This window comes from Buteo buteo, chromosome 3 (genome assembly GCF_964188355.1).
Source record: "Buteo buteo chromosome 3, bButBut1.hap1.1, whole genome shotgun sequence".
Lineage (NCBI taxonomy): Eukaryota > Metazoa > Chordata > Aves > Accipitriformes > Accipitridae > Buteo > Buteo buteo.
Window position 1 is genome coordinate 1,033,406 of NC_134173.1, and position 24,476 is coordinate 1,057,881.

General features: G+C 43.1%; 1 protein-coding gene across 2 annotated transcripts in view; it reads right to left on the bottom strand.

The window, feature by feature from the left end:
• The window catches only part of GRB10 (growth factor receptor bound protein 10), a 148,500-nt gene that overhangs the window by 5,342 nt on the left and 118,682 nt on the right, over positions 1–24,476 (bottom strand). For both annotated transcript variants that reach the window (XM_075022693.1, XM_075022692.1), the window contains exons 6-15: positions 21,477–21,633; positions 15,482–15,597; positions 12,582–12,656; positions 9,261–9,398; positions 8,540–8,650; positions 7,384–7,482; positions 4,215–4,292; positions 3,432–3,548; positions 2,500–2,566; positions 1,386–1,473 (exon numbers count right to left, since the gene is read on the bottom strand). In XM_075022693.1, coding sequence (XP_074878794.1) covers positions 1,386–1,473; positions 2,500–2,566; positions 3,432–3,548; positions 4,215–4,292; positions 7,384–7,482; positions 8,540–8,650; positions 9,261–9,398; positions 12,582–12,656; positions 15,482–15,597; positions 21,477–21,633 — 1,046 coding nt within the window. The remainder of the gene's footprint in view (positions 1–1,385; positions 1,474–2,499; positions 2,567–3,431; positions 3,549–4,214; positions 4,293–7,383; positions 7,483–8,539; positions 8,651–9,260; positions 9,399–12,581; positions 12,657–15,481; positions 15,598–21,476; positions 21,634–24,476) is intronic.

Below are 24,476 nucleotides of genomic sequence, written 5' to 3' on the forward strand. Positions count from 1 at the left end.
CTGGCAAGCAACAGGCTGTCTGCACAAACAACGACTATAAAGATAGATGCATCCTCAACAATAGCTTCCAGAAACAGTCAAATGGTAGCGGTATCAGCTGCATATGTACATTGCTGAACATCTTACATGAGCCATCCAAAGCCTGTTAACTTTCTACCTTCTTTTGTTCAAGAACACACAGAGCAGGAAAACACAGGCAAGACTTTTCTGTCCTGAAAACCACGATCCTTAGATCTCGGAGCACGTAAGTAACATGGCTCTTTTGCCACCGCTGACTGAACTCACCACAGCCAGACTAACCAATCTTCACCTTCCACAGCGAGTAAGCTGGCTAGGCACAAGTTTAGCACCGCCTCAAGGGCATTAACACATTTATAAAAAACCCAAGAAGGATAGGCCACCAGATTCTTAAGGCAACAAGTCAAAATGAGCCCAAGACTGTAAAGAAGATCTGTAGTGTGAGAGAACCAGAAACCCAACAAGTCAGCAGTGTTCCTTTGCTTTCTCAGCCTCTCTTCTCTATTTGACCTGCTAAGCTAAAAGCCAATAGCCCTAGCCCAGCAAAAAAACCCAAACAATAAAAAACCACTGCTTGATGAATATGTTCATGCACCAGCAATTTCTACTTCTCTAATGCATTTCATTCTTCACATAGACTTGTGATGCTCCTGAACCAGATAATGCCGAAGAAAGGTTTGAACTTGACTGTCTCCTGAGAAGCCAACATGGAAGTTTCTACCTTAATCCTGACAGCAGTGAGATTAGTGAACTGAAGGCAACTACGCTCTTCCCATCCCACAAATAAAGAACTGCTGAATGCAGCTGAAGCAAGTTCCCTTTGATAACTGTAACTACATATAAATAAAGGAAACAGAGATGCTCAGAAGGTACTTCAATCTCAACTACAGACATTTTAGAGAGCACTGGAACAGGTACTTTCATTTCTTTGCTCTAGAACAGAAATAAATAGTGAGAAATCATCACTAACTGCTCTGATTCATGCAAAAGAGCACAAATAGCTGATTACAAATTCGTGGCCAAGTGGCTAGGTACAGCTTTGCCTGAAAAATATGTCCTCAATGCAGATTACAGGAATTAATTATTTTCAAATTCTAACATTCTCTAAAACTTGATTGCCTCTGTTGGAAAAAAGAAGAAAGTTTAAGTGTATTCTTAATATTTTATTTTTCAAATTAAGCATTAGAACCCACTCCTACAAACACATGCTCTAACTTTCTGAAATTCAGGGAGGTTATAATGGGACTGCTCAAGAATCAGGTTACTCAGAAGTGCTCACAAACCTGTAAACCCTTATAGCAAAAGTTGTGCTCTTGTCTGTAACGCTTACCATCAGATCATAAATACTAAGCAACAGGAATACCTACCCATCTACAAGCCCTTGTTGCTTAATAATCCTGTGAGATTCTTCTCTAGAGATTCTTCCATGAAACCAGTGCTGTGTCCTGTGAATAACTGGAGGTGAGAGGGAAAAGAGGGAAAGAGAGGATGGTTAAAAACAGGAACACGTGCAACACTTTTTTCCACACACTAATTATTTAAACATTTTAAAAGTGGGTATAGTTTTGTTACAGAATATAAAATATCTTTCATCAATCTATGCAAAAAATGAATCAATATGAAAAGAATGCACCAGCTGTTGCATCTACTTAATATACCGAGTAGACGGGCCTTATCTCCATGTATTTTTCTGCTTTGCAGATGTACAACTAGGTTAACAAGAGAAATCTCTTATAATATTGCCTTTTCATAGCTTCTTGAAAATGTTGGGACTAAACAATTCTTAGAATACAATGTATAAGCTAACGAGTCAGAACCAAGTCCCCTTAACTCTCGATAATGAAAAGCACTTTAGCTTGTGCTTTCAAGGGTAGAGTTACCCCCAAATATTTTTCTGTTTATTATTTGATTGTTTTTTAAATAGTATTTTAAAATTCTGTTTGACCGAATAGAAACACAGAATAGAAACAGAAAATAGCTGTGTTTCCTCTAAGAAGTCCAGGATATTAATATGAAATTTCCTATTATTTTGATAAACTTACAATCTCAAAGAGATGTTCAGGACTCACATTACAGGCATCTGTATTTTACATTATTCAGTTATTATGGATTGAATGATATTTTGAAGACTCTCATTTTTACTCTTCAAAGATTAACAGATCACTCATTGACTTTCCCTGTCTAAAACCAAGAATTGACTTCTGGATTGTTTTCAACAGAAAGATTTATGGAGTCTCTATAAAACCTGAGTTTCAAAAGATTAATCTTGAAGAAAAGCTTGAGCGTGCTTTCAAAGGAAAACAAGTCCCTTCTACTGCGTCTGTATGGGTAAGCATGTTAATGACACAAGCTACTGGTAAGCATTGTATGTGACATCAAGGCATTAATACTACGGAACCGCACTCTGTCTCTATATGAAATGTAGCTTTTATTTACCCACAGAGGCCTCTGATACTATGCTTACAAACCAGCAGAATTTACCTGTACTCAGTGTGGAAGGATGGAGTGGACTTTGACTACCCAAGATGTTCATTCTTGTGCTACGTTTCTACAGAGAAAATGAATTACCGTTAAATCCACACTAAAGCCTCAACAGAAGAGAATTACTGCACATGCAATACAGATTTAATTTACAGGAAACTGGGGGCTGGGCAAGTTTAATGCAAGGATGAGAAAAAGAAATGCAACTTTGAAGGGGGCTAATCTACAAGCAGCAGCTCATTTCAGTTGGCTTAAAACACAAGCCAGATGTTAATGATGAAAGCTCAGTATCTAAAAAAAGAAAAGGAAAAAAAAAAAGACAGAAAAAAGAAAAGTCTGATATGTTTCTGCTCAGGCAAAACACCAGGCACTCAGTAAATCAAGCAGTATTTCCCTCCCGTACATAAAGCACCAGCTAGTGCTTCAGTAATGACTCCTATTCCCTAAGAGACGAGCATGTGGGAAAACTTGTACTGCAGCTGTCTGTCCACAAGACACTATAAACAAGTTACATCAGTTTTCATTGCAAGAGGTCCTGCCTCTTGTATATTCTGCAATTAAACTTACTGGGAGCAAGCCATTAGTCAGAGCCCCAGCCTCTTCCATGTGGGGAAGCATTTAATTTGACATATTCCTCCTCAGAGACTGGTTTTGCAAACTGGCAGTAAAGTTCTGGTGGGTCTGCTTTCCCCCTCAACCTTCCTCTGGACACTAGGGGGACAGAGAAGCAGTGGTAGAAGGTTGTTGTGAATGTGACAGTTTTGCTAAAGATGGATATTGACTTTCAGATCTGCATGCTTGCAGTGTGATTGCTTCAGGTCGGAGCTAAGCTATACTGTGACCAGCACTGCACTAACATCATAGCACACTCTGTGTTTTGGCTCTCAACAGACACTTACTAGTTACAAAAATAGAAAAGAGAAGATAGCTACCCTCCAAGCATGTCCTTCTTCCAAGGCAGCACTCTGTGCTTCAGCAGGATTTTCAATAACTCTTCCTATTTGCCCCGAAAAATCCATTGCTACTAGTGAGTTTTCAGATACACTTCTCTGAAAAGGAATTTTCACTTGTTTCAAAAAACAGGGAAAGAAAAAACCAGCTTGAGAGTTTCATTTCAGAATGTTTTGGTTTCAGAAGACTGTCCAAAGTTATCCTTCAACAGCACAGAAAAAACATCTCATTTTTTTCCCCCTTCCAAAAGATTCACAGACACAAAAATAGATGGCTTTTCTTTTCAGGCCGTAGGAGAGAGAGAGGATTCAAAGGCTGAGAATAAAATCTGTATTGCTCAAGTTGCCCATTTGCCCTATTACTATACTCCAGTCATTTTCAGGGCCAGTTGGGATCCAAATATAGGATCTTCACTTTTAGATAGCTAACAAGTCAGCTCTTGGCCCAACATATTTTAGGAAATTTACGTGTTAGTTTTGCCAGACCTAAGCTGGCTTCTGCAGAGACAGCCAGATGTCTCAGTACTGTACATCTCAAAAGTGCCTGACGTATCCAAGATTTTTCAATCATGTGGATCATGTAAGCCTAAGATAATGGAGAGCCAACCACGTAGACTATACTCATGTGAAACGTGAACTTTACAATGATTTGCTACACAATGCTCAATTTACATTTCTTAGCGTAAGATTTTCCACTTTTAAAATGCAAAAGCAAATGTATCTTTTCCAACATCATACATTAATGAGGTAAAGTTCATTACTTACTACTGGAGTGGAAAAGTGGGGAAGCATGGCTTTTCTCTGCTGGGGAATTCTGTAATTCTGATACAGTAGCATTCCATACTGCCAACAAAAATGCAAGGATGTTATTATTCAAATATATACCCTAGGAAAAAAACTGTAGTGATTTCATAATACCACTTACACTGGAGCAAGGTGCCACCAGTTTATTTTTTTCATGATCAGAAGCTGTCCCAAAGCAATTTGCATTAAGTAATAATGATTGGCACGTGGCAATCGAGCAGTAAATATGCATGACAAGTTTTATTTAAAAGGCAGCACTTTTACAAGCCTGAGTGAAATACACAGGTAACTTCTGCCACCCTCAGCTATCACCATGTTTTCCTTATAGAATACAAGCATTCACTCGAGGTCAGAACACACGTATTAACTCCCCTGCTTTTTACCCTCTAGTAATGTGAACTTAAAAAAAAAAATCTGCATAAGACATTCAAACTCAGTTTTCATAATGATAAAAAATAAGAACCTTTCTAATTCACTAGCTGTTTTAATAAAATTAAGCAGGAAATAACACTTTTGGTACTTTTCTCATCCTTGCAAAAATAAGGTGATTGAATTCCAGTCATGCTTCTTGTTGAACGTGATAAACTTTAGCAACACTAGTAGCTAGGATGGTAGGAAAACACCTACTCAGTGCCTTCCCTAGGGGCACAGTGCTGAAGTATAGCAACACCGCTTACTGAATGTTCTAATTGAAATGGTATATATAATTTTGTAAACAAGGTAATATATGACTATGGAAAGCTAAATCAGTAGGTTAATAAACAGGAGGGTCACGACCACAGCCTTGAGGCACAGCCTTAATTTTCCCTGACTATACACCTTTAATCATCTTTCAGTGTTCCTTAAAAACAAACCTTTTTTTTCCCCTAGTGTTAACTGCCTAAGGGTGAATGTTCTATGCCAATATACAGAAATTCCTGCCATACAGTACTGTTGTTGGCACAGGCTGCACTGCAAAGAAAGATTCCTCTGAACAAGGAAGGTCACAGCAAGATGCATGTCTACATATTTGGTAAGAATAGCCAATTCTGCACACTGTGAAGTATTTTCCTTGCCATTCGGCAACATTAGTGCCTCGACCAGTGTAACTAATTTCTTCAGAACAAGTGGTATCTTCAAGGCACAATTCACTACAATTATCTGATCCTCTGTTTGAGCACTTTCCCCACAATGCAAAATTCTGTGTAAATAGGGAAAGTAAAGGACAGCTGAGAAGAAGCACTTGGAATTGCCTGGAGACTAAAACTCTTACCATAATTGTTAGCGTGTATTAAACACGAGTCAAGTCAAGTAACTGGAGAGCAGACTATGATAGCCAACAGAGGTATCGGCTCCACAGAAATCAAATATGTGTCTTCTAACTGGGATTGCTTCTTGCATCCTGGCCTATACTATGGCTAGTGCACCTGCTTTTGTAGCAACTTAAAATAGGAATTTCGGTACTGCAACGCACAATCTCTTATAATTAACAAATGAGATAATATTTGGAGAGCATTCAAAGAGATGTGCTCTGGTTTGGAAGGTGACCACTTAATGTAGGTGGAGAACAGGCACTGTGTTTTCATACCCGCAGCCCTGGGAGTCTGATTTGCTTTCCCCACGCTTACAGGGTTTTGCGTGATGGACAGTCTGCACAGGGAGAGGAGCAGGCAATGGTAGCCAACACTTCTCATATCTTGAGGATAAACAAACGAGATAAACTTTTTTGAAAGGGAAGGGAGGAATCAACAATGGTCACGCAGCAATAGGGGTATCTGTGGCTTCGCCTAGTCAACGCCACACGTGGACCGGAGAGCGACAACAAAACCTCGTCCTCCTCCTGACGCACCCGCTCCCTTGCAGCTCCTGGGACAAAACCTCATCCTCCTCCTGACGCACCCACTCCCTTGCAGCTCCTGGGACGCGTGCTGCAGGATCGCACCTCCTTCAGCAGGTGGGTGTGAAACACCGGTGGGGAAAAGGGCATTTTGGCAGGGAGGGCTGTGAAGGCTTTGCTGACGTGGGCTGCTACTTCGGCAGGAAAGGCGACTCTGTTCATTCAGGACAGGGAGACCGAGTGCTCGCCGTGCCCCCGGGTTACGCGTCCCATTTTGGGCACAGCCTGGCAGGCGGCAGCCGCCAGCGGACGCTGTGCGCTGACCTCAGCGGCCGGAGGGAACAGCCGTGCCCTCATTTCCAAATCTGACATTATCTGTTTGCTACCGAGAGAGCCAAAGGTGACTGAGCTCAAGGTTCTCCATCCTATTTTGGTGGACGTGTATCTAGTATCAAGTACCGCAGTACGACTTCGTGCATGCCTCTGCTTTTTATCACATTTTGTATGTTATGCTTTGACACAGAATATTAGAGGGTAGGATAACTGCACAGAAGAGAGGGGGGATTTTCATGGGTAACACATTATCTGTACATTTTTTTTTATATATGTGTATATTCCCTTTAACATGAGGGAGGACGTAGTAAGGTACAGAGAAGAACACAGTAGTTTTCAAGGCAGCATCTTCAAGGGAAGATTTAAAAACAAACCAACCCAACCCAACCCAACCCAAAACTTCTGCACATTTCTCTATGAAGGTCAGTGAGTTCTCTGCTTCAAAGAGTGCAATATAGTCAACTTTCTCCTCAGTTCCTTCCACGGTGATTTTGTTTCAGAAAACCTGTGAAGAAATCTCACTGTTTGCTCTCAGATATGAGTAACTTTCACCCAGAGGTAGGGCTGCTTATTTTTGTTTCCTTTTTTTAATAGAACCTTCAGAAAACTGAAAAAATTGCAAAGGCTTTAGATAGAACTCTCTTCTAGTTAAGATAACCACTTACCGTTATCAAAACATTTTCTTTAGCTTTATGATAATTTGCGAATAACTTGTTAAGTGGGGTTTTTTTTTGATTCATTCACATATCATGAATTTGGCTCCAAACCTAAAATTATAGTTGATTCTTATGTGGAAGGAATTGAGCTCAGTCCTGTGCTTAAAAGCTTAGGAGGGGCAAGTCTACCTGGCATTTTGCTCTTAGCTGTATCATTTTGGAGGCAGATGACATTTAAGAACATATAGGTATTTCCTCATGAACAAAATAATGAGTGCAACTTAACTATAGGTGTAGCTCTATTCACATGGAAGAGATCACGTACCTTGAGGAGTCGAAAGGCCGTCATCCAGCACGTCCTGCTTTGCTCGTCTTCAGCACACAACAACCTCAGTTCCTTTGTTTCATTTCTCACTCTGTTGGGCTATAAAGTATTAGAAGGAAGTCAGCTATACTCAGTAGAAATGCAACAGAGTAAAGGCAGGTACAGTGTTAGTCCAAGAACTGGCCAGAGAAAGCTCACACCACCCTGAACTAAAGCTCAGGAGAGGCTGAGCATGCTTTGAAAGAAACCACTTTCTCAGCTGGGTCCACTAAGATAAACGTCAGTCTCTGCTTTGAAATACCCTGCAGTTCTGGCAGTTTACAGGAACAAGTTCCTCAAGTCGTGCTAGAACCAGAACCAAGGCGTTTGGGTTTGGTTTTTTTTTTTTTAGAACTGTGAGAAGTTTTATGAGCCCCCATTCTGAGATTAAGAACCCAAGTTTCTGTAACTGAAGGTTACTGAAGGTCTGCTTCCACCAGTTCGGGATCTGTCCCGTAGCTGGTCTCTACTCTCTGAGGCAAACCGATGCTGTCCAGCTCTGGTTCGGCTGCTAGGAAAAAGACAACTTCACTGCTGTCAATAAAACCCGCTCCCAGCCTTATTTTCTTCTCAGAAAATTACATGGATCTTTGAAATACTTTCCAAACTATCTCTCAGCACAACAGTTTTTAAAATCCTCAAAGGCAAGTGCTTAGTCTTATTTCCATTTTCCAAGACAATCATCTTCTTTAAATAAATGCAAACTTCTGGCCCACAATAATGGTACAATTACACCTGATTGGAGCTTGATCCTTTGTTGCTGTATAGTTTCGGTGCTCACTGTCCAGAGAAACCTTCCTATTCAGTTAGAGTACTTGGAAAAAAAATTTCATCTGTGAGGTGAACTAAGGCCACCTCACAGGCACACCATGCTTCAGCACTGAGCTGATCTTGCCCAGAAATTTCCCAAGCCAAAGGAGCACCAGATAAAGTGTTAAAAGTGTCACATAAAACGATGGCAAGATTCACAGGACATGCCTGCCAAATGAAAGACATTAAAGATCAAGTCCTCACGACAGAAATGCTTGCAGAGTTTTACATACAAATCCCATTTAGCTGGGGGCTGGGGATACCAACACTGTCTTGAACTTTGGAGGAACTTAATGACAAGAATTACCTTTATACAAAATCCATACTCCGCAGGTGCATTGTACAACTTCTTGCCTGCTATCAGCGAGAAGATGTTGCTGTCTTCTAGGTCAGCCAACAATTGCAAATGTCTTGGCTCCTGGGGAAATAATGTGTTTTATCATAGGTAAGTGTAAGATTTTGGGAGATCTTGCTGCAAGCTCTGCAGTCTCTCAAGACCAACCCCCAAGAGAGGGCACAGTATGAACAGTCCGGCAGCCTGCAGTGGACACGGCACGGCACCTTTTAAATATCAGCCTACTAGCAGAAGGTGCTTTGTACAAGAAGCTGACAAAATACTTATTCACACACATCATGTTAAAAGTGGCATAGCCTATTACATTGCTCCAGAGAAATCTGAAAGTTAGATAATATACGATATTGTCTAAGGTATCATTTAAACTAAATTCATGAACCATGTGATTGGAGACCATTTCTCTTGCTAACCTTGTTAGCACGACTTCAGTGGCCACAATGGTGTTGTCTGGCTAGTTTGGTTTTATTATATAACAATGCTATATAGCTATTTTCATGCATTGAGAGCCCAGGGCTTGACTGTCATTTGATCATGGCTTGTTTATCCTTTTCTATGCGATAAAAAAAGGGAACATTGTGTGCAGATATCTAAAAACCAGAGCAAAAAATACTCACCGTAAAAGCAGAAAATGCTTTCACATGCTAGTACTGTGCAACTTTTTTTTTAACCTTACCTTTGAAGTTCCTTTTGTAGAACAATAAAGTCCTGATCTCCTCAAACACACATACAATTTCTTCCATGATTTCCTACCCAGCTCTTTCACATGCAAGAAACCTTGAATTTCAGGGCAGCTACTGGAATTTAAAAAGTTCTGTTGGAGAGGAAAATGTAAATGAGGATTGTGTCCTATGTATGGATCATAAAATTGTCACTGTATTTGCAGAACAGAGAAGCAAATGGCAAATGACTTTGCTGACTTGGGGCACAGTTTCACGTTATCCTTAAACTGACATAGATATTTGAACTGATTTATGACCAAAATGGGCATTCCTGCTCCTCCCCTTACATCTACTTCGCTAACTCCCCCTGCCCCTGGCATTTTCCTGTTCTCCTTGTCAATACTTAGATCTCCAAAAGGCTAACCATTTCTCTGCATCCCCATTCCTCTTGCACTTGGCCTGAAGGGACACAAAGTAAGCTTAGGAATCCTTAAAGTAACACCTTGTCACAACAATTCTGGCAACTAATCTAACTTGGAAACAATGGCCAAAATCCGCAACTTTATCCCGAAATTTTAGAATGGAAACAGTCTATTTCAGGGTTTCCCACATTAAAGTCTTATATAGCACATGCACCACCTGTCCCAAGACAAGAGAGGTATGACAAACAACAGAATATTTAACTGGAAATGAAATGTAGAGCAGTCAAATAAGTGTCAGCAATTATACTAGACTTCAGGATCCAGAAGTATTTTAAGTTCTTGACACAATTAGAGGGACCACATATGGAATCATTTCATTTGCAATACATCAAAGGAAGGAAGTATTAACTATGGTTAGCAAATTGATGGATTGCTCCCTTATTACAATGGGCCAGATTTTTAAATGACAGAGGGCTTGCTCAGTAAGTTAAATGCCAAACTAATAAATTCAATAGTAGGAAGAAAAATGCATAAACCCGGTTGGCTTAGATGACTCTGCAGTTCTTGAAAGTTGTGTTCTGGTGTTATTTGGTGGACAATGGCCACAGGACACAAAACAAAAAATCAGTGCCCTGCATCAGAATTCTTAGTTGCATTAAAACCTAATTTTTTTTCCCAGTCCTCCTTCCCATCTCAACTAACAGAATGGAAAAGAACAGTCAATTTTCCTGCTATTGATACTGTGAATCCACTTCTCAACTGTGAAAGGCAAAGACCAAAAGGAGAATATATTCTTTCTGTCCAGCTAGATAAACCAAAACTAAACTAAGATGCAAGCTTTTTTGCACATCTGAGCCAGGCTGATCCCAGGGAAAACAGTTCCCACTGTTTTTAATGCTACTAAGTCTAAAAATACTAGCTCTTAATGCAGTATATGATATTGTGAGATGATATTTAATATTCTTCCCTATTTCGTGTGTAATTAAAAACAGCGTACTTGCTCAATGTTTGAGGTGGCCTCAGATGCAACACGCTTAGTGACTACTAGACTGCAGAAAGTTTACCTTCAACAAATTACAACTGTCACTGAAATAATGAAAAATGGTTGTGTGTTTTTTAAAAGGAAAGGGGTATTTAATATAAATGCTTGAAGGAAGACTGGTTTTTATGGTTAAACAATGAACCAAGGAGAATGTACCCATCCTCCTTCCTCCACCCTCTCACGCTGTTAACCCCTGTGACTTATGTTTCTCCAAGACTGTACCTAACTGTGCCTCCCCAGAAGCAAACTCTTGTATCTCACAAGGTTGTCAGGTTCTCCTTTCCCTACTGCTTGAGTTACCCTAGGTTCAAAACTCTTCTGTCTTCAAGAACATCTTCCTCTTTTAGGGAGTCCCGCTGCCTGTGTTAACAAGCAAACTCAATTTTCTACTTACACTGCGGGAAAAAAGGGTCCAAGGTGTGCACACCTCTGCTCCTACTGGTCTGTGGCAATGCCTGTTCTCACCAGTTTTGGTTCCCAATTGCAACATCATTGCAAGTGACTTTCATTTTTAATTCCAGAAACTGCTTTGATTTTTGTTTCACTTCCCATCTGAGAGTGGATGGTGGTGTTTTAAATTCTTCTCAGTGAACCTGGAGCCAGTACTTAATGGATTTTGAAGTGGTTACAGGACAAAATGAGTGCACTGGTTCAGAAAGCAGTGGAAACTTGTTGTATTTAACCAGAAAGTCAGTGCATATTTGCAAACATGCAAAATGACAGAAGTCAAGCTAAGATCAGTTATTTGTATGTATACTTTCTTCATATATTTGTGCCTTCTGCATTTTAGTTTGCCTGTAACTTGTGCTACCATCTTGCAGGCATCATGGTCTTATATTCTTAATATAGCACTCTTTTAATAAACTCTGTTTTTAATTTGGCCTCATGAGTTGAATGTCCCCCATTTGAGAAAACAACTAAAGTGAAAAAGATTTAGACTCCAGGGATTTAGATCAGAGTGCTTAAATTGAGAGGTTTAAGTGAACGAGTTACTGGTCACAGAGGTAGCCCACCCTTCAGCACCATCCTTGGAGGCCAACCAACCGTGCCACCACCACCACAGTTCCTTCATGAGCAAGCAAGAAACTACAGCAACATCAAAACTTCGGTATAAACTCAGTGCATGTGCCACGGCCGTGCAGATTGCCCAGCTCTACCAACACATACGCATAAGGTAATTTAATTTACATAAGGTAATGTAATTTAACTTGGGGAGCTTTAAATGGGATTACTCTGCAACTACTATGTACAATTTTCTGTAACTACTTGCACTTACTTCTTAGGGAATTATTATTTTTCTCTATAAAAGAGCAGCTAGTTGGCTGAACCATGGGGAAGTTGGTCCTTATTGTTATTTCTCGCCAGGGACAAACGTGGGACATAAAAAGCAAAAGCAATACCTCTCACCATCTCAAGCCTGTCTTCTAATATACACGCACATTTTTACACTTTCTCCTATGCTATGATGTGGATTATAGAAGAGTACTTCTGTTTTGCTTTTTATGAGGTATATTTGTTTTTCTAGAAATATATCTGCTGAGATGGTTTTAGGAACAACACTAGGTGGCCAAACCAGATACCCACAGAGTAAGTTGAGTATTAGTGGAACAAATATGTATGAATGTAACTGTGAATACTTTGTGTTTGTAACTTACACCTCGATGCCACTGGGTAAGAAGATCTTTGTCAGATATTTTGAACTTATACAGTAAGTTCTTATACTACAGTACTATAGTACTATATGCTAACTTACTACACTGATCTTTCTCTGACCAGCTATTTCCAAGACCTTTGAATTCTCCCTTCCTTCCTCTCAACCTCTCCCCTCCAGCTTCAAAACTTTCTTTGTCCATATGGATAACTTACAGTACCTGCAAAAGTTGTGACTGTGGGATACTGCCATTTGTTTGCTGGCACCAGGCAACCATTTGCTCTGGAAAGAAATTCTAGACACAGAAAGAGAAAACAATTGGAAGTCACATTATATTTGAACACTTTTACATAGAACAAGTGGAATTTTCTTCCAGTCATTAATTTTTTGAAACTATCACTCTTAAATCAGTTTGGAGATCCCCTGACACAGAAAGTAATACTAGGGCTTTCAAGTGTAGCTCTTCCCTTCCTTCTGCTCACCAAACGCCCATGCAGACAGAATGTGGATTTTTAAAATATCTGATACACAGCATTTCATAAGTGCATTTTCCCATCGCTTCCCCTTCTTTTGAGAACTCTCGGGGATCCCTAACAGCCTCTACTTTCTAGGAAAGGACAGGATGAATGGTCCTGCGGTTGGGTATGCAGTGACTCCTTGCTTATTGCATATTCTGTCACCAAATTTCTGGGCTTCCCTCTCTGTCCAGAAAGGCTGTTCAGCAAACAAACCCTCTGTAACTCCACTTGCCGTGCGGACCATGCAGAGCAGGAGGAATAACAAGTTTTCTCTACCCTGACAGGGGTAAACTGGATGCAAATGCATTAGAAGAAGTCTCAGGTGGGGGTGCTGCAGGATCTCCAGTACATACACCTTTACCTTTGATAGCACTCTCTTTCTATCCAAAATACAGTGCTTCAGTGCTGTATTTGCTTGACCCTAAACCTGCTCAGTCCCTCAGAAGGCTCCAAACGAAGTGCCATTCACAGACCTTAATTAGTGAGAAAGAGCTCACGTGTGACTGTTGATGCTTCATTTGGTTGTTCAACAGACAGGTTATGCTCAGGGCTTGAAACCCTTCAATCTGTCAAGAGAAAAGCCCTTTGCAAAATCTACCCCTACACGTTTATATTTCAGGGTAACATAACAGAGCCCAGTGTTTTTTTCTTGTAAGGATAGGTCAGCACACATTCCATGAAATGAAATAATAAAAACTGAAGGAGGACACACGTGCAATAATTAGCTCTGTGTCGTATGCCCTGCTTCACGTGCTAGATTTGAACAATCTCAAAGCAGACATCTCCCTCCTTTCCCCCATCCCACAAACACAGAAGCAAATACTGTTAAACACGCAAACAGGTGCTTCTACAGAGCTTTTCGATTTCAGGTATCCGGTACGAGATCTCACTCGTACTGAATCTTTGCGTGAGAAAGGTCAGACAGTTTTCTCACTGTTAAATCGATGACTTGACTTCAGATTTATTCCTCCAGTTCCCCTTTTCATTTGCCATGTTTTAAAATGCCTGTATAATTCAGTTCACTGAATTTACTATACACAGCAATTACATTAAGTCATTCTTCAAGTTTTTAAACATTATATGAAGCATGAAGACATGCAGAAATGCCTGAAATAAAACAATGACTGATTATAACAAGACGAATCACAACAAAAACGGTTCCAGTTTAGAACATTCGTCGCTCTTCAGGCAATATAAATTTCAGTATTTGGGGCATAAAGAGAAGGGCTGAAGAGGAATCACCCTTCTGCCAGGTAAGTTGCACAATGAATTATGAAAGCTGACATTTACCAGTCTCTCTTGAGTAGAAACAGTGCCATATGGCAACAGCTAATGGAACGGATAGGGAGCCTTCGCATTCTTGCACCACCAAAGGAATGATTTATTCTCTGATTGCAGGAGCCTGGGACTGAATGCCAAGCATTCTGGGTTTTACTCCCATGCTCTGTTATTAATTAAAGTATACCACATGAATCCAATGTGCTAGCTCCTATGATACCAAAATTTCTGTACAACACTCAGATGTTCATAGGTTATCAGATGGGAAGATCAACAGAAGCGAAAAATTACAAACACTCCATGTACAGAAATGTTTCACACAGTAAGTCAAGGCACAGCCTCTGAAACAAGCACTAGCAGATGACGAATGTACGTGCAAGCACACGTGTGAGGATGCAGCAACTGTGCATTAACGCCTATGAGGAAAGGAATGAATGTATCATCCACGGTAAATTCAGCAACGAGCTTTCCGTGTGACCTCATGTTTCTTTTTTCTTCTGGCACCACAAATGCCCGACTGACCCAAAATCTGTTCTCACCTAAACCACCTCTGGATTATCCTCCTTCAGCTATCTAGATAGGTCACACCAGCTGACATCGGTTCGTGTCAACAGCCTGTTCCAACTTAACTGTTTAGGTAAAATGTGAAAAATCATCCCCAAATAAGCAGTTACACTGCAAACAGTTTAAAGCTACAACATGCAAAGGATCCTACAAATCCAGCAATAAGTACAGCTATGACATACAATACTTTTCAAGCATGGCTATACATGAGGCCATAGAGAGGGCGAGTTACTGTGATCAGTAAAGAAGGCAAAGCACACTAGTAAGGCACAGCCATAGGTAAGACACTGTTCAACATATGTAACAATAAACTGGAAAATCCTTGTATGTAGTTAAGGGCTTTAGGGGTTACCCAAAGGGGTTTTTAAAAATTATTACTGTCAGAAATTAAAAGGTTTGGATACTGCATGCTATGCAATCAATTTGCTTCAAATCAAGTAACTTTGAAGATAATGAGTAAATAGCACTTCTTACTGTTTTTCTTAAAGCAACAAATATTTCCCTGTCTTGGTCACTCTCCAACATAACAATAGCCATTTTGAAACAAGTATATTTGGTAACTTGAAAACACTTGGGGTTTCTAGGCTGGGAGGACAGTACAAGGAATTTAAACATTGGTTAAAATTTCTTTGGAAAGAATTCTGTTGGTTGGTTGCTTTGTTTTTTTAAAATAGATGTTTAAAGACATAACAGCGCCCAGCAATGTTATTGCAATCCATCCCTCTCTCTGTGGTGTAAACAACTAAGTAATGAGACTCACCATGGGATTTTTGAAAAATTCATATTTTGCGTAATTCTTCCTGAACAAAAATTTACTTTCACTTCCCATTGTGGACTCGACTTGAACTATGAGCTCATGATCTTCCAAGCACCTCTCTGTGGAAAAAGAACATGATGTCATCACACAGCCAACCAGCAGAAGCAGCGAGACCAACTCCCAAAGAACAGTAGTAAAACAACCCAGTGTAATTCCATTACCTTTTAAGAAGTTAACAAAACATATTATAGCTTTCAAACCATACTGCCACGAGGCATTTAAAGGAACTAGGGTGTAAGCATTGCAAAATTGAATGTTACATGGCAGCATTCTTCAAAGATTTCCTACATCAGGGTTTCATAAGCTCAGACTTTTCAGAAAGAAAAGAATGTAAGATTTTTTGTGTGCAGTAGCTTAAATAATACGCACAAACCTCTTCTTTTGGTGCTGGCTGTATGCTGTGGAACTGGCAAGGTGGACAGATTGAAGGGGAAAAAAGCTGCAGAAAGGCCACCGTTAGGTCTTGAACTATCCCAGAAATACAGTGTCCTATTTGATCACACTCTATGAAACCAGTTCATTTCAAGGTGAACTTCAGGCCTTTATTGTAGATGCTGGACAATGGGGTTTATTATGAAAGAGGTCACAGGATCTACTTTACAGGAATACTGACAGAGACAAATGTTTTGTACACATGACAGGGCAATTTTCTGCTCTAGATTTGGTTACAAGGTAACTCCCTATAACCACCACTTCTCTGGTCAAAAGAATGGCACATCAAAGCATGAACAGATAGCTTAACAAATCCAATTCACTGAAAGCAGGAACTTGAAAGAAGGCAACTGGGCTAAGAGTGCACTACTTCAGGAACTCATATCTCAGCAAATCTTCCACAGTTTCTGAGAAAATATTCAGGTATTTTTCAAAAGTCTTAATAGTTAGTATTTTCATCCCTTATATAATAGGGAAAAAAAAATGAGGTCAAACAAAAAATAACTTTCGCAAAGCTCTATCCAAAATGCGTGTGACTTGCAGAAGTTCGGAGACTCTCTTCCCCACTTCATGTTCCTGCATCCTCACATTCCCACGGTTAAAAATATCAGGCTGCCACCCAAGTTCTCTTGGGGTGTTTTCAGGACAGAAAGCAAGCAGTCACTGCCATCTCAAAAAGTAGCAAGCTCTTGAACGTCACTTGCATTATTCAACTTAGCAGATTAATGTAATTTTTTTGACTGAAAATTTAACCTATCTCTGAGTGATCCCATTGTCTTTTTCACCTGCATTTAGATTGTCAGTCATCACCAGCTCACTGATGACTTCAGCATTTACTGTGCATTTGCAACGTCCAGCCTCGCTACAGATTGCGTTTCAAGGGGTTAACATTGAAGATTTTCCATACTGGGCTGCTCTCAAATAAAGAGCTGCCTCTTAGTGCATCAGCCCTAACACCACTTTTAAGGGTGTTAGTTCTTTGACTAACGCACACAACAATACTGCTGTTGGTAGCAGCTAATTAAGGACATTTTGCACCACCTGAGCATTCATCACCTAGAGCTCCACATCAACTAGGGGCTTCACAGATGAAGTTTCAGGTATTGCTGCTGGTCTATTGCTGCTGCCAGGGTTTTAGGCAACTGGTTATGTCAAACCTCCTCCACACTGCAATGAGGATGGTGGGCCTGTGAGGGTGGAGGGCCTTTCTGCTTTTTAAATTATGCTTCCTCTGAAAAAACATTTAACTACGTTGGTATGAATCTTCATCACCGTATGAACCCCGAAAGCCCACGTCCTGCTACTGCCTGCTTCTGTCATTGCACAAAGTTGTGGTCTTCCCTTTCCTAATGCGCTGAAGATTGCTCGCCTAAGGGCAGGGACAAACCACATCCTGTTCGTTCTCTCCTGCCTGAGGAAATGCAGTTATGGGTGAACATTTATCAATTTGTTTTGTATTTTGACCGTTAGTTTGTGTAAATATACCCAGTGACTGTTTCTTAGATGCTTTAGGCAACTGACCTAGATCTCTCTCTTTCCTAAATCAAGACCCTTTTGAGACTGTGTGGTGATACTCCCGCTGATTTAATGTTTACATTTTCATTTTGATGGTGAAAGCCATCCTGAAGAAAAGGTGCAGCATTTCATAGCACGTGCATGTACAAAGGAAGCTAGTCCTGGTCAGTTTGGTACTACTTCATAGAAGTTGTCCACTTGGAAAGTCCTCGGTAATTTGCACTTGGTTAGTACAAGTGGGATGAACTGCCACTTGACACACCAGCAACTCAACCTCAGCCCTGCTTTGAGCTTCCTGCTACAGAACTAGAAGCACAGATGTCAGTCTATTACGTTCAATAGGTCAGTCTGTCTTCAAGTGGCATTGCTGCTGAAGTGACCAGAAATGTCTCCTTTTAGTTTATCTGATAGGCTCAACTCAGTCTCCGCTACACACTTAGAAGAACAAGAACCCGCCCAACTACCCTGTATTATTATCTGAACTTCTACAGAACTGTAGAAGTGATACAAGATGGGACAAGGAGCTGGATTCCATCATGAACAACTCACAGGCATGGCCCCAAGTTCCCAATTGGAGAATCACTACAAATGACGGGTGGACCGAAGTGTGAAATAGCCCACACCACTTTCGTATTTTAGCAAGCGCTGTGTCTAACTGTTCCATTTTTAATTCGTTCAGATTAAGGCAAATCAAACTCAATGTACATATAAACAACAAAAGCTATGCATAAAACTATGCAGCAATTTTTTCTTCTAACCCCATATATATCTCAGAGCCCTACTACTTTTCTTTCCTGTTTCAACTATATTAAGTAAGATGTACAGTCAATTCTGCAGCTGGAAAAATGAGGTTTGTAGGTAGGGATTCTTTCACTGTCCAGACACATCCTACCATGACAGTCTGTTTTCATCATCATTATTATTATTATTATTATTATTATTATTATTATTATTATTATTATTATTTCTGTTAATGTCCAATACAGATATCTCAGTTCCCATCCTAAATTGGTGATAGTTGAGCATGGAGTAGCACATAGGGAGAATACCACATTTTATGAGCAGGTTAGGTGTATTTCTAGTTGCAAATGAAATAATGGGACCAAGCCAAGTTTCACAGACTGCTTAAATCTTGACCACAAAGTGTTTTAGATACTAGTGGTACAATGCAGCAGGAACCACTTCCACACGTCAAATCTAAGCAAGTCTGATGGTAAATTGTCACACCATAGCCTCCAGCGAGAACATAAGTACTTTGTGCGGTCCAATAGCCGTCTGAAGTTACTTGCAAGCACACTTGTTATTTGGAATACACTTGACTACCTGTGCAAAGCAAGCAGTCAGGTGTAGGTTCCTTAAAAACTGGGACCTAGAAGATGACCACAATGATAAATATGCAGCTGGCTTCAAAAATTTGCTCTTGTCCTCAGTCTGCCCAATAGTAAAAAGATGAACTGGTTCTGCAAGCTCAGCTCTTTTGGAAAGTTGTATCAGCCAAGAGCAGGGGGAAAAAAAAAAAAAAAAAAGATAGTGAACTTAATGAAGGAACTCACCTCTTTTGGTGGGCTTCAAGATTACCACCTACAGCATTAAGTCAGCAAGCATGTCTTGAGTAAGAAATAATGTCTTATGGAAACACAGAACTCTCACTGCTCTTAAACTGTATTTCTTTCCCTACACTGCTAAGTATCTGTTTACCATGGTTTCATATTTATACTAGCAATCTTTATTTCTAGAGGGAAAAATATGGAACGTCAGACACCTGATGATAGCTTCACCTAAGGTGTAGACAGATTACTACCTTGATCTGACAGTCTCTGAAATACAGGGAAGCATTTAAGCTACCAAGAAGCTAGAAATAAGCAGCCATGTAACAAAAAATTCAAACTGCAACCAAAACTGGGTGGACACGTGAAAGCTGGTATTTAAAGTTTATTGAATATGTCACAGCGCATACTGTGGCCGCCAAATGCAAGAAATTGGGCGCTGCTGTCATCTCCCGTTAAATGAACTCTTCTGTTCCCTTTCCTGTCCACATCCTTTCAAATACGTGAAATCTGTACCGCTACAGCTTTTTTGACGCTTCGGATGCTTTTTTCTTTGTCTGTTCGCTTTACGCCCTCAAAGGCTGCATTACTTCTGGCGCAGCTCGACTGCGTGGCCTACGGAGGACAGCCCCGCAGCAGCCCCTGCGCAAAAAAGTCTGGTGGCTGCTGAAGCCCCAACCTGCACAACCCGCTTCCCTGGGACAGCCGGGGCCCCGCTTTGTGCTCCAGTGTAAAACAGAGGTCCAAGGCAGGCAGGTCCCCATGTATATAAATGCAGCCCGATAAGTATCTTGCTCTTTTCCCATCATTGTTAATTACCAAGTTATTTGTGTGTAAACAGAAGCTTTTGATTTCCTAATCAGCCTCCTGCCCGATTCATTCAGAGATGTCACACACCAGAGTTTGACAGCACAATTAGTCACCATGGAAGCTATTGTGATGTCACAAACACTGAATTGTGGCATCATTGAATGAATCTGGCAGGAGAAGGATGTTGGTTACAAAGGAGAAGGCTTCTGTTTACACAATACCTTGGTAATCAGCAATGATGGGAAAGAGAATATAGAAAAAGAGAGCCTGGTAGTTTAATGAGCATTGATAAAACTGAAAATTTGTAAAGGTTGTTAGAAGCGCGCATGTGGCGTATTAAGCTATGGAGATAAAGGTTCTGTAATTTATACCTTAATTCCTCACCTCGTCCTACGTCCTCAGAACTGAAAGTATATCACAGGCATATACAAATGAGTGTTTCATGTTAATTTTTTCACATACTTCTGTATTGGGAGAGACAACCAACAAAACCATTAAATAATCAGGATATCCTATGGTGGGGCTTTTTTTTTGGTTTGTTTTTTTTTTTTTTTTTGGCGTGCTACTCTGTAGAGCAGTGAAATTATCTGCATTTAACAGTATCGGTTTAGGGCAGTACATCTGCAGCAAACTGTTTCCTTTTTTTTTTTTATTTGTAAGGGTTCTGAATTACATTTTTAGACATTAAAAAAACCCTCTGTTAGCTGCGTTAGGAGAGCGTTCACAATTCCAGTGCTGGCGATCACAGCTTCTAATTTGTCTTCCTCTATTTTCTAGAAAAAAATTCCCCGTGAAGTATATCGACTAATACTCCAAATGCTACACTTTCTAAAGCGTTATTGTATGCTACGCAGAATTATAGATAGCGTATCTGAGCAATAGGCAGTTGCAAGCTGCACAGCAGAACCCTGCAACTAATCAGTGCCACAAAATAACAGGAGGAGCAAGACTGAATAACATGAGATCCTTTCAGGTACTGTAATTAAACCAATTCACGGTGTTATTTAATTCCCCACAGTTCTTCCTCTGGCTGCCTTCTTGAAACTGTAACCATGACACCTTAATTTCAATCAGGTGGAAGAGCTGCTGCCTGGAGAGCAGATGCCACCACTGGTCCAGAAATTGCCCATGGATTTGCGGGTGGTGCCACCATTTTTTCCCTGCCTGAAGTCAAGTTTAGCCGCCCCCCTCCCCCCCTCAGCATGCCTAGCTTTCATAAGCTTTACTGTAGGTATGCAAAGCTGAGTCTGTTCGCCCAGGTCTCCCAGCTGGTGATGAGCTGAGCTGTTTCACAGGACCGGTACTCTAAGGATCAAGCTTAATTTGCCTAAGCTGTTTATTAGCAATAGCTTCAGACACAGCAAGGTAGCAACAGAATGCCAGCGTGGAGATTAGACAATTATTTTTCTTTTTTATAACAGAAAACCAGAGGATGGGAAATGAGAGGAGGACTTAAAATGGCTTAAACGCTTAACACATCAAATTGCAATGCACAAAGAGCACGTATGTGACTTCAGCTGATTGTACAAATAAAAACAGTGGAAAGAAAACGTTCCGGCTGGAAGCACATTAATACGAATTACACATATTTTATGTTCCCAGGTAACCATGCCACCCCTTTGACCGTTCCCTACCTAATCCTAGGTGAGGGTGATGCTCCACTAGAGTCCAGCTGTTATCATCCACACAATGACTTTTGTAAACGAGCAGCTGACAGAGGTCCCTGGCTGTCATGTCTGCTAGAATCTCGACCACTTTGCTTGTTCCATCTTCACTAAAGACTTTTACATCCTGCAACATAAAGGGTACACTTACAGATCAACAGCTCTGAACATCGGCAAACCACACAGCTACCGTAGAAAAGCATCCTCTCGGCGTGATGGTTCCGAGCACCTTGGCAGCCAGGACAAATGACATGGATGATTCACTTTATAACACTTTCTCTTGAGGCCCCCTTGCCCTATTTCCCGCCCCCCCCCCCCCCTCCCCAACACCTTCCTGCACTAAGCAAAGATTCAGCAGGGTTAATATGACCACACACACAGAGAAAGTGAGAGAGCAGGCTCCCTACGAAACCGCGTCAGGTAAGCGAATGTGAAGCAGTATGGAGAGAGCGCTTCGGCAACGGCGGGCGAGAGAAACGACACCCGGTCAAACGCACAGTTTCCTTGGCGGTCCCGTCGGAGGCCTCTGAACATTTACAGAGGAGCAGGCCGAGACCCCGAAGACTGAAAATGGCTCTCTCGCTCCCCACTAACTTTTGATCGCTTCGCTCGGGGAAGTCCCGCTTGCAGTTTGCTGGCGGATCGATCAGCTAGCACCGTCCGGACATTTCTCTCCCTGTCCCGACTTCTCTTTTGATTGGGGCTCGAGGGCAGTTTGCGGGCGAACGTGCCTACGCTGCCCACCCCAAGTATTAATGGAGGTGAGGGAACAAGTCAGGAACCTTCTCCCCACCTCCAGCACTACACAGATGCTTTCCTCTCTGCATTGTTCTGCTCAGGCGAGAGACGCTCGCTTGCCACAACGTTATTCCTCCGGGCTAACGCGCGGGTCCGAGATTTCCATCAACTCCCCGCCGCAAACGCCCCGCGTCGCGTCCTGGCCAGAGGAGGCGAACCGACCGGCGAACAAAAAACCCCGGAGGGCAATCGGGCAGGGCGGAAAACCTTACCTCGGCGGCACGTAAGAGGCAGCAGTCGGAGGAACAAGATGGCATTGTACGCGGGGATCGCCTCTCGGGAGCGGGCCGGGGCTCTGCCTCCGCCGAGCCTCGGCGGCAGCCGGCCGGCGGCCGGGCGCCCGGGGTGCCGGCGGTCGGCGGTGCCGTACCTGTCACGGAGCCCCGGCTACGGGGACTGCTTCTGGGGAGGGAAACAACTCTGCCGGAGCTCCACTCAAAGGGTTACACGCAATCTTTGCGGTAGTGAATCAAACCACACCGTGTAGACCAATCCTAGCCCTCCCTCCGACTGATGTAATCGTTTCCCACACACTATCAGACTTCCAAATTACCCCCGCCCCCCCCCCCAAAGGGGAAAAAAAAAAAAAAAAAAGAAATTACAAAGGAAATTTGTCGTCGCGGCCACCCGCGGGCGCCGGAGACCCCTCCGGCAGCCGCGCGGTTCGGCGCCGGGCGGGGGGAGCCCGAACCGCCGCCGGCCGCGACGCGCGTCCCCCCGGGCCCGCCCGGCCCGGCAGCGGCTGCTGCCATCCGCCCGCAACTCCGGCACTTGAACTTCTCCTCCCGACGGGACGGGGACGGGACGGGACGGGACGGGACGGGACGGCAGGGGGGCTGCCCCGGGCGAGGGGCGGCGGGGAGCGCCGAGACACCGGCGCCCGGCTTCGCCCCCCCCCCCGCCCCGGCTCCGTCCAAACTGGAGCGCAGCGAGGGAGGAGTTAAAGCCCCCTCTAGCCCAAGTGAGTCAAAGCCGCGCGTTCGGGAAACGGCTCCGTCCGGCAGCGGGGGTGAGCCAGCTCTTCCCGAAGCCGGGAGGAGCGGGGACCCCCGGCCCGGGGGGGGCCGGTGTGCACGCTGGTCGGGGTGGCGGCTGCGCCCCCGCTCCTGCCGACGCTCAGCCGAGGCTGTTTTCTGTAACGAGCGCCCATTTTAGAGCGGAGCGGAGTTCGCACGGAGCCCGCTCACACCCCCGGCAGCCCCCCGGGGCACGGGGCCGCGGGGCCGCCCGGGGTCCCAGGCCCAAACCCCCCCCCGGGCTGCAACGGGGGAGCGGGGCTCTCGCCTTCCCTCCCTGGGCGTGCGAGGAAAGGCAGCATTCCGCAGGACGGAAAGTTGCTATTGTATTTGCTTTCAGCGGGGAATGGGGAGGGACTAACGCCCGCTTGAATCTCGGTTTTGTTTTTTTTTTTTAACTGCTTTTCATAGCAATAGACTGGAAAGGAGCGTCACAACCGAAAAGGTGGCGGTGAAAGAACTCCCTTCTGCTTCGGGCTTACTCTGTGTGCGCCGAACTCCACTTTCCGTACCGAAACTGAACTCTTTGGGATGGATTTCCTGCCCCAGGAACCAACCTGGTGACATCACCCATTCATTCATCACTCTGGGAGAGGCACCGCTCTGCGCTCTCCGCCCCAGCCTTCGCATGGGAGCCCGTACCAGGCACACGCCAGACGAATCGCCGCTTTTGCAACATCTGGAGCACAAAACCCCCTCTTTTCCTTCCCTGCGGCTCTGCTGGGAAGGAGGCAGCGGGGCAGGGCAGGTCGCACCTGATCCTTGCGGCCGCCATGTCCCAGAAGAGGGGGAACGCTGTTCTGCCGAGGGTCCCTCTCAAGCCCTTGCAGGTGGAAAACAGAGAGCCCCAAGACAACCGCCACGCTCTTCCCTGCTCCCAAGCACGGGAAGACTTGAGGGAGTACGGCCGCTGGAAGAAGGCTGCAGCAGTCTTCGACGCTCGCTCAGGCCCTGCTCCCTCAGTACGAAGTGACAGGGTCACGGGGACGTGTCCCACCTTCCCCCTCCTTGCCCAGAGCTTGAGCCGGTGCCCTGAAGTACCGCAGCACCTCACAGCTCGTACGGGATGGATGCACAACGGCTGCTGGCCGGCGTGCGGCTCCGTGGAACGCCACGTTCCCCCGGAGCCCCGCACCCCCGTTATTCTCACACCCCC